This window comes from Martes martes (genome assembly GCF_963455335.1).
Source record: "Martes martes genome assembly, chromosome: 5".
Classification (NCBI taxonomy): Eukaryota; Metazoa; Chordata; class Mammalia; order Carnivora; family Mustelidae; genus Martes; species Martes martes.
Genome location: NC_137892.1, coordinates 164,932,254 through 164,947,052, shown reverse-complemented (window position 1 = coordinate 164,947,052; position 14,799 = coordinate 164,932,254). Strand labels below are relative to the sequence as shown.

Below are 14,799 nucleotides of genomic sequence, written 5' to 3'. Positions count from 1 at the left end.
CTTCCATCCATCCACCATCCATCCACCCATCCACCCACCCACCCATCCATCCATCCATCATCCATCCATCCACCCACCCACCCATCCATCCATCATCCATCATCCACCCATCCACCCATCCATCCATCATCCATCATCCATCCACCCATCCACCCATCATCCATCCATCCATCATCCATCCACCCATCCATCCACCCATCCATCCATCCACCCACCCATCATCCATCATCCATCATCCATCCATCCATTATCCACCCATCCACCCACCCATCATCCATCATCCATCCATCATCCACCATCCATCCATCCATCATCCATCATCCATCCACCCATCCACCCACTCACCCTTCCATCCATCCACCATCCATCCATCCATCCACCCACCCACCCATCCATCCATCATCCATCATCCACCCACCCATCCATCCATCCATCCACCCACCCACCCATCCATCCATCATCCATCATCCACCCATCCACCCATCCATCCATCATCCATCATCCATCATCCATCATCCACCCATCCACCCACCCAACCATCATCCATCCATCCATCATCAATCGTCCATCATCCATCCATCCACCCACCTATCCATCCACCCACCCACCCATCCATCCACCCACCCACCCATCCATCCATCCATCCACCCAAGCGCTGCGCATCAACCTTCCATCCACATACTCATCCCCCCGTCCCTTCACCGTCTGTCATTCATCCACCCACTCTCCCACCCATTCTTCTATCCCTCCTTCCTTCTCCTCCTCGGCCTGTCCATCTAATCACCCATCTATCCATTCACCAAACCCTCACCTGTGTTCCTGTAAGTGTCTGCCCATTCACTCATTTATGTGTAAGTAGATATCAAGTGCCACTGTCAACCATGTAGCAGGCCTACTCAAGACACCGGCAGGAATGAATAAGACCAGTTCAGTCTTTGCTCACAGGAGAGCTCCCCGCCCACTGAAAAGAGAGACGAGGAGTATTTCCATGGGAGACATGGGACCCCTGCTGGGTAGGGCTGGAGAGGGGGGGGTTCAAGGAGCACTGACCAGGGCTGACCCCAGAAGCAGGGGGTACAGCAAACTTTCAGACGTGATGTCCAAGAGAAGCTGGGATGGTGTAAGGAGTCAGCAGTGGGAAAGTGGTGAATGGGAGTGGACAGCAGATTGTTCTGGAGAGAGGGACAGGCAGAGGAGAAGACTGGAGAGGTGTCTGACGAGGCTGGACCCAGCGTGTGGCCTCAGGGAACCCGAATTCCCATGCTGGGTGGACCCACCTCTGCTAGTTTCCTGGGGCTGCTGAACAACCCCCCAGGGCCAGCCGGCCGAGTGGAGCCAAAAGGTGCTCTCAGTGTTCTCGAGTCCGTGTCTGGCTTGGGGCAAGGCTGCTTCCTTCCAGCCCCCCAAGAGTCTGCTCCGTGCTTCTCTCCCGGCTTCAGGCGGTGACCCGTGATTTCTGGCCACAACCTTGCAAGCTCTCCCTGTCACACGGCCTTCTCCCTGGTGCGTCTGCATGTGTGTCTCTCTTCCCTTACAGGGTCACCGGTCACACTTCTATATGACCTCCTGTTAACTAATTACATGCTGGTCCACGTGCTTCCCGCGTGGGGAGACCCCTTCTCGCGAGCCACCACCGCCAGCACCGCACAATGAGAGACGCTCGTGTTGGGGGGTTGGGACAACGGGGTGCTCACAGCTCCAATATCCCCGAAACGACACGAACGTAGCAGTCACTGTACACCTCCAGGGACGGTCACGGCCTGAGGTGCTGCGGCTGACACTCCAACGTCTCCTGTGGGGGGACATGGTTTACCTACGGTGCCTCCGTGGGCGTCCGCGCCGCCTGCCTGCGGTCCTCTCCTGCTGAGCCGACAGGCGCTTGCTCCGGTAACTTCTGTCGGTTCCCGTTTTGCATTCGGGACCGTGCGCACGGGTGTCTCACACAGTGCGCGCTCTGTTGGGTGCATCTCCGGGGGAGGCTGTCCTGGGTGTTGCGGGGGTGAGAGTCACACCCCGAGCAGGTGGGGAATGGTCACACCGGCGGCGGGAGGACTTCCGCGTGTGGGGGCCGTCAGCAAGCCCCAAACCTGGGTCTGCTACCGGACGGGCAGCTTCGTAGGCAACGCGAACCCTTCCCAAGTGCACGCGCTAATTTCCTCTCCTACCTGAGATGTAGCTGGGTTCCCGGCTCTCGTCCGCTCACTGCCGTGGGGGAGGACGGCTCAGATCCAGCCGCTGGGGCAGGGGGCAGGTGGCGTCGCCTCCCATCTGCTTTGCACCCCCTCATTCCTAACGCGGCCGAGTGTCTTTTCACGTGGGCATCCACCACTGGGACACGCCACCTTTGCTGTGAGCCCGCCCGCTTTCCTAATGGGTTTTTGTGGCAGCGGAACTCGTCATACGTTTGCATCTGTTTTTTGCCCACCAGGGCCAGATGCGTGTCTTGTCGTTCACAAACCCCTTCACGCCACAACCGGGTTTGTGCTCATGAGGTGACTTTGGCAAATGCCTGAAGGAGAAGGGAACCAGCCCTGAGTTGAGGGCACTCTCAGTCCTGCCCCCTGATTTCCAGGGGAGCCCCCGGGGGAGGTTGAATCGATCGGCAGTGGCCAAGCACACCTGTGTAGAGAAGCCTCCTGAAACTGGAAAGGATGGGGATCAGAGCGCGTCCAGGCCGGCGCACCAGACCGCCCCCCCGAGCCACCACGCAGGTCCCAGACTGCAGGGGGACGGAAATTCTTTTGCTACAGACCTCGCCCTGTGATCTCGTCCTCCGGAGGCTGGTCCACACCCTTCACCGTCCTTGGGAAGAAACAGTAATCTAGTGAGTGGACTAGGCTCCCTGAGTTCTGTGAGCCAGTTCTGCAAATTAGCTGAACCCGAGGAGGGGACTGTGGGAGCCTCTGACTCATGGCCATTTGGTCAGAAGCACAGGTGATGCCCGGACTTGTGACCGATGTCCGCAGCGGCAGTGGGGTGCTCGCATGGGACAGAGCCCTTAGCCCGTGGAATCGGATGCCACGTCCAGGCAGACGGCGTCAGAGGTGAGTCAAAGTGCAGGACACCCTGCTGGGGCTGCACAGACTTGCTTGGGGTAGGGAACTCTGCCTCACGTTGGAACCGGATTCAGAATCAACACTGACCACAGACTGACGATGTCCCCCAGTTTTTATTGACTTGTAGGAGTTCTTTATATATTGAGATCACTTCCATACGTGGCTCAGTTCTGGGCAGCATATGGCTGTCCGTGGGCCACCTAGGCAGGAACCCAGCCCAGGCCCCCGGGGCTAGGATGCCAGCGGAACTCCTGTCACAACCCCAAGCGTGTGGAGACAAGACCTCTCAGCCATGCAGGGTGGCCGGGCTCCACGGAAGCAGGTCTCTGGGACGGTCGGAGAAGTGCTAACGCCCGAGCCATGCCTGGCTTTCCACGAGGACCTCTGCTGACTGCTGCAGACTCTGTGTCTGTGGGTGTCCACGTACACGTGCCATGAGTGTCCATGTGCACACCAATGTGTGTCCACATGCCGTGTGTATGGGTCCACGTGCACGTACACGTGTGTCTATGTGCACAATGTGTGTGTCGACGTGCTGTGTCCATGTGCGGGTCGTGTGCATGCGTGTGTGCAGCCTGTGTGTCTGTGTGTTCATGTGGGGCCAATGTAGCTTGCATGCTGTGTGCACACAGGTGCGTCCCTGTGTGTCTGGGGATACGGAGGAAGGACAACCTGACCCCCAGGAGTTTGGGGGTATCTTTCTCAGTCCAAGACTTCTGGCCCCACAGCTCTCCCAGGTAGGTGACTCCTGCGAGCCTTCCTGTGGCGTTGCGGCCACCATCAGGCTGTTCTACCAGCTTCTTCCGGGGACCTGCAGGTGCCCATGCTGCCCCTGGAGTGAGGACACAGCTGGAGCGGAACGGGCCAGGGTCCCACCTGTGCTACAGGACGCCGCCGGCGGGACTCTGTGTGGACCTTGTCTACTCCTGAGGCCCCTTGGTGACTGGTGGTGGGGGGCATGAGGACGCTGTGGCCCACGTGGCTCATGCCCTTGGGACAGGTGTCTTGTTCCCCCCACCCCCGGGGTCTGTTGTGATGGCTCATTTTCCCCTTCACATCCAGGGGCGAGCAGAGGTGGAGACACCGTGGGGACAAGGCCCTAGGGAAGCAGCATGGGCAGCTCTGGATGGTCGAGGCGTGGCTCACTGGCATGTGGCTGGGGATGGAACTGACCCAAGGGCTTCGTGTGTGTCCCGTGGTCCCTGATGGAGTGACACCTGAAGGAAGCACGGTGTTCTTCGGGGGATCCAAAAGAAGAGCGACCGCACGGGTGGGGGCATGAAGCCCTCACGTAGGTGCGCCTTCAGGATCCTCCATCTGGGGCCAGGCTGGGGGCCTGGTGGGAGGGACCAGTGTCTTAGGAGGGTCCTGACGGGACAGACCCACTGCCCAAGTTTTTAGGTCATGGAGGGGCATTGGTGTCTATTCCAAACTTAGTGAGAAGCCATACATGTCTCCTCTGGGCCGTGGCCAGAGCTGACTGGTATCTAGATTAACCCTTTTGGCCCCAGAGTGGACAAGAGATCCTCTGGGGACCAAGGGCAGGGAACCACTCAGGACCCTGGTGTCCTATCCCCAGAAGGCGGGCTTGGGTGGGGTGGCGGCAGTGGTCTGAATGCAGGGCTGGAGTCTGGACACATGGGGAGCCCGAGGGGGAACAGATGGCAGAGGAAGGTTCGGGAGAGGAGGGCTGGGGTGGCAGGGCTGGTGGGTACAAGGGGAGTCTGCAGGCTGGGGTCCCGGGTCCAGGTCAAGCCCAGCGGTGCTCCCTCCAGGTGAGGGCAGTGGAGGAACCACAGCTTGAGCAAAGAAAGGCGCCCACACAGCTACGGTCCGTTTTCCCACATGGATTTATTGTTGCCGACGACTCACACGAGGTGCCGACTACGGATACAGACAGACAGACTGACAGACGCTGACGACACCACTATCTACACAGAGCACTCAGGGTGCCGGCCGCCTGCCGTCCACGAGCTGGTTCCCTGAGCGGCCAGCTCCTCAGCCCTGGGCACCGAAGGCCCCTCGCAGCGATGGCCGCACGGGGGCACACAGCAGGACTTCCCGGGGCCCGGGGCACAGGCTGCGCGGCCTCTGGGTTCTGGTGGCCAGGTCCCCTTCAGGGCGACGCCAGCGTGCAGGGAGCAGTGTGGCTGCCGTCCTCTGTCGGTGCTGCCAACATGCGCACAAATGGCGACTGGGACATCACGGACGGGTCCTCCGAAGCCGGCCCTGCCTCCTGAGGGTGGGTAGCGGTTCACGGGTAGACATGATTTGAAACAGCCGTTCCCCAACACGGATGGTGCTGCTGCGGGAGGGACGTGAACCGAGGAACGGAAGCCCCAGCGGCGGCTTCCTCCCCAGGTCCCGGGTCCCCAGGCCGCCTGCCGCGGGCGCCTGGCAGTGTCAGGGCCTGGGGGTGAGGGGCACACGCCCCCGCCTCCTGGGGCCGGGGGTCTGCAGCGAGGTGGCCGTGACTGTGCGTGGCCCACGATGGGCAGGGTGGTGGCAGCGTGCACGGACCCCCTGTTGTGTTTCTGTCCGCTAGAAGGAAGTACAGAGCGTCCCCATCACATACACTGGGACCCTGGGCAGGTTCCGTGCACACAAGGTGCATGGTGTGGGGACACGTGGTGGCCCCACTTTATTGCCTTTTGTGGTTTCCCCAGGGCACCTTCTGCACAATTAGGCAACATATGACATTTGGCTCTTCTAGTTGGAGCAAAATAAAATACCCAGGAAGTCACGAGCCCTGGGCTGTCAGCTGCCACGATCACCACTTTTCTTCTCAGCACGTGGGTGACAGCAAGACCCGCACACAGGGGCAGCCGGCGGGGGGTGGCGGTGGGGGGAGCGGGCTCGGCACAAACAGAACACGGACGATGGTTTCTACCTGCAGGAAGGGGCACAGAGCTACTTTACGTGGTCACAGAGACAAGCACGACGGCCAGTCCTCTCCCGGTGGCAAAGGAAGGGCGCACGGAGCCGGGAGGCGGAGGCTCCGTGCGGTTCTGGGAGAGCAGGAGTCCCGCAGCCGGCAGCCCCGCCTTTCTCTCTCAGCTCGGGGTCTTCTTTGCGGGCGTCTCTCCTGCGCTGGGGTGGCCGTCCGGGCCCCCTGCCCGCCGGCTACACCAGGAGCCAGTGGCGAAGCTAGGAAGGAAACAGGGTTTCTTCAGAAGCAAAGCAGGGGCTGCCTGGCTCCAGGGGGCTCCTGGCTGCCGACCCGGCAAGTTCCAGGAGACGCCGCGGCCCAGGAAGCTCGGGTCTGATGCCCACGTGAACCTTCCAGAAACCCGCCTCACGCACACACCCTTAAGTTATATACGTAGACGTGAACAACCTTCAGCCTGTGCAGATGCGTACGAGTAGGTCTGCGGGCAAAGAGCAGAGAGCGCGGCTGCCGCGAGGGCCCGGCGGGGAGCAGCAGCCACCGTGGCCCCAGGGGCAGGGGCACATCTGAGGCGGGATAGACGGGGGGGGGTAGGGGGGGCGGGCGGCAGAGCAGGGATGGCCCGAGGCCCCCTTCTGCCGCCTCCCTGGGACCTCTGCTCCCACCCCAGGGCAAGGCTGTACCCACACTTGTGTCTCACTTGGCATGAGCCCCCAGGTGTGCTGGGGAGGCCGCGCTCACCGCTCGGGGAGGCCAAGAGTGACGAGCGCGGGTGTGGAGTTCTCCAGCAGATGCGGATGCCCGGTACCGTGTGGCTGCGGGTTCCGTGGGCTCTGAGCACGAGCCGTGCGATCACGCCGAACGGCGAGAACCCAGTGTAAATGCTTCAGACCGAGCGCCGCAGGCCCCGCCCCGAAACAGCCACGCCCGGGGTGGGAAGAGGCCCGACCCACCGTGGCCGGCACACGGCTGCCCCCGGCCTCCGGGAGACCCGGGGCTGGGCTCCCCAGGGGCCGCAGCGGGGCGGGCAGCCCCCGCCCAGTAGGGCCATGTAGGGCACGCAGGTGGGACAGAGCTGTGGGGCCAGAGCCCTAGAGCTCCACGGGGGTGCCCCACTGCAGACCGATCGACTTTTCGGGAACACAGAAGTATCTCCAGACACAAGGAGACGATGCGGGCAGGGGCACGCGGAAGACCCGGACCAGAGCAGGAGAGTGTTTGCCTCGGGGGTGGATGGGGGAGCCTCAGGCCACGCCTGGGAGTTACGATCAGTGTGAACTTTCTGTGCGGAAGTTCGAGCGGTTTGATTTTTAGATAAATGACTCAAAGCAGCTGTGTGTGCACTGACAAGAGGGTGTTGCACGATGGTGCACCTGAGTCACCACATTCACCAAACTCCTGAGAGCGCGTGAGAACCCGAGGGCAGGGCAAGTGTCGCACAGCAGAGCCCCGAGGGGAGCCGTGCAGGAGGCCAGGTTGCGAGGCACGACTGCGACATTCCCCGGACAGACAAAACACATGGGTGTGCAGACCCCGGACACAGGCGCGGTCTCCAGGCGGCAGCCAAGGGGCCACCAAGAACGCACGAGAACGCACGGTCTCAGCGCCGGAGACAGCAGCTGAGACCCTCCTTCCTGAGAGGGACCAAATGAAAACGTTTCTGGACACACAAGAGTGGGGAAGTTGATCGAGAGATCTCCTTAAAGGAAAGTCTGAAGGATGTTTGATGTTAAAGCCAGAAAATGATGCTCCAAGGAAAGACATAGATGTCAAAAAGTTGGGTGGAGAACTAAGCAGTCTCGTGCCCATGAACCCAGAGAGCATTTCTGTACAACAGAGCATAATTTTAACAGTGCCTAGTTTGTGGGTTAGAAAAGACAGAAATGGAGCACAGGGCACTAACAGCGTGATAACTAGCAGGAGAAGTCCTAAGCCCTTGTGCCATTCAGGATGGGGTTGAGATACTGTGTCACTTCATGCGTGCAAAGGGAGGCATGTATGTCACAATTCCAAAGATAACTGTAAAGGAGTGACGTACAGGTCTGTAAGCAAGTACATGAGTGTGTAAGTTCCACACAGAGAGAAAACATTAAAAAAAGGGGGGAAAAGCAAATCCCCCAAAGAGCAATCCATAAAAAGGTAAGAAAGGAGAAGAATACACATTAAAAATGGGGCAAACAGAGTTAAAAAACCTAGAATCAAGCTGAACATACCAATAATCACAACAGATGTAAAGGGACTCATCTTTGTCAGTACAAAGTCCCAGGTGTGTACCAGGTTGGCCGAAGACGGCTGCGTTCTGAGATCGCGGCAAAGGTGAACACGGGGACACTGTAGAAGCGCTTCGGGCAAACTCAGGGGAAACCCGCCGCAAGTACCAGGTCAGACCAGAGGCCTCCAGCGCAAAAGCAGCTCGAGGGAGAGAGGACGTGTGAGGTCCCAGGGGAGACGCGGCCATCCCAGACGTGGGGTCACCCCAGAAAGCAGCCGCACGATATATAAAGCAAAAAACTGGTGGGATTATGGGGGGGGGGACCTGGACAAGTTCGCTACAGCGTGCAAACCCCTCCCAGTTCTCACGGGAAGCAGAGCTGACGTCAGCGACGAGCTGCGTGACCTGAGCGGCAAGGCCACCAGCGCAACGTGACAGGCGCAAGGAGGAGCGCGTGCCACCGACTGCAGGACACACTTGCATCCACAGATGTGCATCGTGTCTGCCGTGGTGGGTCAGGGGCTCTGCCACCCCGAAGTCCTCATGTGCCCCCAAGAGCACGTGACCAGATGCAATCATATCAGACACTGATCCCCCAAACACCCACGAAACATCCCCATAGATTTGGGGATTTGAAAGCAAACTTCAAGCAACTCACGGGTGGACAAAATCACAATGAAAACGAAAATACCCTTAACACCAAAGGATAAGGACAAGGCTGTGCTGTGTGTGGCCGCTGCGCCCCCGACAGGGCCTTGAGAGCTTCTACTGGGAAAGAAGAGAGCTCGCGAGCGAGGGACCCAAGGTCTCGCTTGGGGAGTTAGCACAACTACAAGCGAGCAAATCCAGGGAAGGCACGGACCCAGTCCTGCCACGGGCCTGGCGAGACCTCCACCCTCTCCCCTGGAGGCCCCCGGCCTCCCGGCTCTCCGCAGCCCCCGCCCCAACAGTCTGCAGCAGCCTGAGTGACCCCTGGGGTCGGGGTCTGAAGGAGCGTCCCGGCACCCCGACCCCGGGAGGGCGACGCTCTGAGCCGTCTCAGACCCTCTGCGTCCTCCACTGCAAGCCCCGCCTCCTTCGGCTGCCGCCTGCGTCCCCCAGCAGTTCAGGGGTCCTCGGAGGGTGGCCCCAGGCGGCACCTGGGACAGGCGCGCCAGCACTCTCCTGCCTTCCCCAGCGCAGCTTTGTGGCCCGTGGGGGCCCACGGCCTAAGGGCTTGGATAAGGCCTCTGCGTCCTCCCTGCGGGGGGCGGCGGGGCGGTCCGCACTCACCCTGAACTGACGCACCTCCCCGCTGTCCACCAGCTCCCGCTCCTGCTCCGGGGTGATGGCGTAGGCCAGTTTCTGGAAGAGAAGGACAGGCCGTGGGCAGGAGTGCGCTCCGCGAGGCTGGGCCCCGGCTGACAGCGGCCAGACGCCGGGGCTGAGGCCTCCCCAGACCCTGCAGCCGAGCTCGGTGCAGGGAGGACAAGCTGCCGCCTCTGTGGCACGCTTGCCGCGGGCTCGGAGCGAGGCGCACGGCACGCAGGCCCCGGGAGTCTCGAGGCAGGGGGCCCTGGGGCGGGGAGAAGCGGTGCCCTGAGGACCCGCGCCCGCCGCCCCCGTCCACGTGGCCTCGCCCGCGCCGCGCCCGCCCGCCGCAGCCGGTGCTGCACGCGTGAGCACACGCGGGAGCGCAGACTGCGGCAGGCGCGCACAGGCGCACGCGGGAAGGACGGGTGGACACGCTCGCGCACGGCCACGCGCGTGGGCACGCACGCGCACACGGGCCCAGCCCGCTCCGGCCCGCCCCTGCCGCGGGCGCGTCCTCCACCGCGGCCGCTGCCCCCGCCGGCCCTCCCCGCGGGTCAGACCCCAGAGTGGGCGCCCACCCGCTGGCGCTGCTGGGTCCCCGCGGCCAGGGCGGGGCAGGCCCGCGTGAGCACGCACCTCCCGCAGGGAGCCGGGCAGGCTGCAGAACTTGTAGGCGGCGTAGATGGGCACCATGGACATGGAGGACGTGGCGATGGCCCAGCCCAGCGCGTTGGCCCACTCGGGGAAGACGTAGGCTCCGTAGTGCGGGGGCCTGAAGGTGACGATGCTCACCACCACCACAAACTGCAACCGAGGGCGGAGGGCGGCTCTCAGCCGGCGGCGAGGAGGTGGGACCCGGCGCCCGGGTTCACCCAGAGGGTCTCCCGGCCACGGCAGCTCTGGGGGCCCGGGTCCTGCGGGCGGGGGCGGGGATGCCCATGCCCTCCCCCGTGTGCGGTGCCTCGCAGGTGGTCATGCCGGGGGGCCCTGCGTGGCTTGTCCGACGTCGACACCAGCCCCCTCAGCCCTCCGAGCACAGCCGACACGAAGGTGCTGGAAGCAGGCCCCAGGCGTGGGGTGGGGGCCTCGGGGGCACCCGAGTGTCCGGCTCAGCTCAGGGAGACACTGCTGGTTACAGCCGCCGCCGGACTCCTGCTCTCTCACTCCCTGCCTGCCTGCCTCTCTGTCTCTGTGTCTGCTTCTCTGTCTGTCTCCACCTCTGTTTCTGTCTGTCTCGGCCTCTCGCTAGCTGGGTGGGCACAGGACTGCAAACTCCTCTTCTGTTACCGGCCCCAGACATGCCCGGGGTCAGGGAGACGTGCATCTCTGTGAGTAGCTCCTGGGGCTCTCTGCTCAGAGCAGGACAGTCCTTGAACGGCCCCTGGGGTCACCTGTCCAGACTGGGCAGGACACATGAGGCTCTGTGAGCCCCGCGAGGACCGCGTCTGCTGCTGTCGGTGAGAAGCAGCTGTGGGCCATGGTAGGGGATCCGAGTGGCCCTGTTCTAATGAGGCCGGGGGCCGGCAGCCTTGACCCATGGGCTTGGGCTGGTGTCCTCTGGCCCCGCCGAGAAGCGCCAGGCGGCTAGCAGATGTGCTCTCAGTGGCTGTGCTGTGACAGCATCGGAGTCACGCCTGTCTTTGGCATTTGAGTCCTCGAGCCCCCCTCCCCCTAGAAGTCTCAATTCCACAACGGTCCTCAGGGGAGGAGCCAGCCACTGGCCGCTGGCCGTGCTCAGCTCGGGCCTCCCCTCCGTGGCAGAGCTGCGAGGCATGGGGTAGAATCCCTGTGGGTCCCCCGTGAGGTTTCTCAGTGGGTCCAGAGGGTGGGGGCCACCTTCCTGGGACCACGGAGGATTGTAGGGGACAGCCCCCTCCCCAGCCACACAGGAGCAGAGAGCCCGGTGTGTGCGGCCTCGGGGGACCTGGGCGGTGGGGGGTGCTTACCAGGAGGAAGCAGGGGCTGACGAACTTCCAGCACAGCCTCCAGTAGAGGCTGGGCCGCTGCCCGGTCATCTGCTTGATGTCCTCGCTGAACTGCCTCACGCCTGCGGTGCGGGAGCCGCGCGGCCAGTCAGGACGGCGCCCCGCCCGCCCCGGGGCCTCCCCCCACGTCCTGTAGCGCCTCCCCGCCAGACCCCCCCGGGGGCCTGCTGGCTGGGTCCCCACGCGTGCTCACTGCGGCCACACCTCAACCGTCATGTGCCCCGAGCACCCTGCCCTCTCTCCCTCCTCTTCCTCTCATGCCCTGGGCTGTCCTGTCTCCCCTCGGCCGGAACTACTGCTTTTTCTCTAAAAAAAAATTCTGGTGAAATGCGCATAACATACAAAGTTACCATTTGAGCCGTTTTTACGTGTGGTGCTCAGAGGCGCCGACTCACACTGCTGTGCGGCCGTCACCACCATGGGACGGTTCCGGCTAGAACCGTCCCATCTCCCCGGACAGAAGCTCCCTCACCGTGCAGCGCTGACTCTCCCCTCCCCCCCGCGGCCGCAGTCACACCAGCACATCACGCTGTCACGCCGTCACATTCTGTCCCCCGGGCGTGCAGTCCTACGGGGTTTGTCCTGTTAGGCCCGGCTTATCTCACTCAGCACGGTGTTCTCAAGGCTCCCCTGTGTCCTGGCAGGTGTCAGAGCGTCCTTCCTTTCAAGGCTGGACAACGTTCCAGGCTCTACCTGCCATCGTTATTTCTTAAGGAGAGCTACTGCTAGAAGCTCAGTGAACTGGCACTTTCTCTAGGACATCTCACCAGTGATTTCTCCCACCACGAGTCTGGCCTGGCTTCTGCTCAGACGACCACAGCTGGTCCACTGAGCCCCGGGTGAGTCTTGCGGGCGTCACACTGGGAACCCGTCGGGAAGACCCCTCCATTCAGAATTCCCTCTGTGCACCCCAACCCCATCATCGGAGCCCCGGACGTGGAGATGGGCCAGGGGCGCAGTAGAAGGGAGGAGGGCAAACCCAAGGCCAGCCCCCGGGCCCCTCTGGACTCGGCCCCGCGAGTGGTCAGGGCAGTCCACAGCCCCTCTCGGCGCTGGGCTCTTGGCTCAAAGACCATCAGGACCCTTGGTGCACAGAGAGCCTGACACACTCTGATGCGTCGTGCAAGAAACACAGACTGCGTTCGGGTCAGGGATGGGAATGGCCGTTTGGGGAAACAACGTGGACTCCGTCTCCCGAGGGTCTGGGGTGCGCGGGGTCGACAGCGTCTCTCCCACCATTGCCAGGCTCATGACCGAGGGACGCATTGGGGGCACTTCCTCTCTTTCACTGGGGGGTTTCCTTTGGGGACAGGGGAGAGAGCCCCATTTTAAAGGATCAAGTATTGATTCCAGGTGCTAATAAAAGCACAGAATGCAGTATTTCCCTTTCTTGTACAAAAGAAACTAGAATTAAAAATCTGTTCCGAAAATATGAGCTCTATGTCAGGGGCAGCCTCTCGAAGCCGACATGCCTCTTCAGGCCACGCTGCCCACGGCCCCGAGGCAGAGGTCGTGCCCCCTGCGTGACACCAGGGTTCCCACAGGAGGGGAGCCGGCGCGGCACGGCAGGCCGTGAGCTCTGGGCTGGGGCCCCCGGCCAGGGCGGGGCGCACCCGTTCCCAGAGCTGGCCCTGCCGACCGTCCGGAGGAGCCCGGTCGGGTGCTCTCTCCTTGCGGCACAGCAGGTCGGCACGTGGGGAAGGACCGGGGCCTTCTCCGGCTCGGGGGCCGTGGTAGTCACAGTGACCAGGACGACTTGGGGGCCTGGCAGGGGCGGCCCCGTCTCGCCTGGGGCTGGCCGCCCGCCAGAGGAGTTCCGAGTTCGAACTCAGCGCCTGGCAGGCCAGCGGTGGCGGAGACGGCGGAGGCTCTGCCCCTGTGGGGAGCTGGCGTGAGCCGTGGCGCCATGAAGTGTGCCAGTCAGCCCCCCCCCCCCCCCGTGAACGGCGTTGCCGGTCCTGGCCCCCAGTGAGGAACAGGCCTGTTTCCGGGCGGATGGCGGGGACCTCCCCTCCACTGGCCCCCGTGAGCCATTCCCCCTCAGCGACCACGAGGCCGAGGGCCCAGCACAACCGGGCGGCTACGCGGAGCAGTTCTGACCACGGTAAGGATCTTGGGGTGCCCCGGCTAACTGTACTCATCAAGGCGGCGCAGCAGACCCTTTCCAGCCTCCTGTCCTTGCGGTGCCGCGGCAGCCACCGCTCGAAGCTTCCCGGAGCTGACGCGTCAGGAAGGAGGTGCCACAGGGACCGCGCGAGGACGCCTGCCGGCTGGTCACAGCGATGGCACCGCGGCCGGGTCTGCTCCCCGCGGACACCCCGCGGCCCCGGAGAAGCTTCGCCCTTACCGTAGAACCAGGCCACGCCGATGGCCTCGACGAGCACTCCGAAGAGGATGGACGTGCCGGCCGCAAAGTGGTCCAGCAGCGTGAAGACATAGATGCCACCCTGGAAGAGGGGGTGCCCGCTGAACTCGGGGTGCCTGGCACAGCACGCCTCCCTGGGGAGCCCACAGAGATGCTCTCCCCGAGGAGATGCCAGGCCCAGTTTAAACCGGACCCAGTTCACAGACATAGTCTATCTCACTCCCCATAGAGTCCGATGGGAGCCGCTGGAATTCAGTCCGCGCCCAGCTTCTCGCAGATGTGCCTTTGGCACGGGAATGGGAAGGACCTCCCCTCCCCTCCCCTCCTCCCCCTCCCCTCCCCTCCTCCCCCTCCCCTCCCCTGCCCTCCCGGGCACTCCGGCTGTAATCAGACGGGAAAGCGATGCAAGCTGGAGCGGCCGAACTTGGGAGTGACTCTGTGGGAGGGAAGGTGGCCCAGCCCCGCTCCCCGTGGTCAGGCCTCCCCTGGCCCCCCAGATCCAACAGGCAGGTGCTCAGCCCAGGCTGCTCGCACGGGGGCCGTCCGGGAGCGGCAGGACCACGGGCCACGGCTATACCATGTGTGACCACAGCTGCTCCTGGTGACCACGGCCACCCTGTGCGGCCACGCAGTCCCACACGTGACCACAGCGACCCGCATATCATCAGCATATCGTTACAAGTCAGGGTCAGCGGCTCTCAGACAGTGCTGGCCGTGCAGCCCGAACCCGAATGCCAGCGCGACCTTGCCTGGCGCAGCGAGTGCTGGTACGTACGTTGGTGACGCAGAAGAGCGAGAGGAGGAAGGTGGCCAGGACGACGAAGAGGGTGAAGAGCTCGCGGTGCCGGTGCAGCAGCTGGAACTCGTCGACCAGCCCGGTGATCACCGACTCCATCCCGCCCATCTGCAGCCAACAGAGCAGGGGCGCTGCGGGGCGGGGTGCGCTTTGTGTCCAGTCCAGCGGACTTACACCCGGGGCGTAGGCGTGAGTGGGGGCCGCA

At 63.0% G+C, this 14,799-nt stretch overlaps 1 protein-coding gene across 1 annotated transcript in view; it reads right to left on the bottom strand.

Annotated features, from left to right (window-relative positions):
• Window positions 1-6,179: 6,179 nt before the first annotated feature.
• Window positions 6,180-14,799, bottom strand: part of SLC6A3 (solute carrier family 6 member 3) — a gene marked incomplete at both ends in the record, with an annotated part of 35,028 nt that continues 26,408 nt past the window's right edge. The window contains 6 exons of the mRNA XM_080804476.1: window positions 6,180-6,203; window positions 9,428-9,499; window positions 10,085-10,252; window positions 11,395-11,495; window positions 13,781-13,880; window positions 14,574-14,702. Of these exons, the coding sequence (XP_080660602.1) occupies window positions 6,180-6,203; window positions 9,428-9,499; window positions 10,085-10,252; window positions 11,395-11,495; window positions 13,781-13,880; window positions 14,574-14,702 (594 nt within the window). The remainder of the gene's footprint in view (window positions 6,204-9,427; window positions 9,500-10,084; window positions 10,253-11,394; window positions 11,496-13,780; window positions 13,881-14,573; window positions 14,703-14,799) is intronic.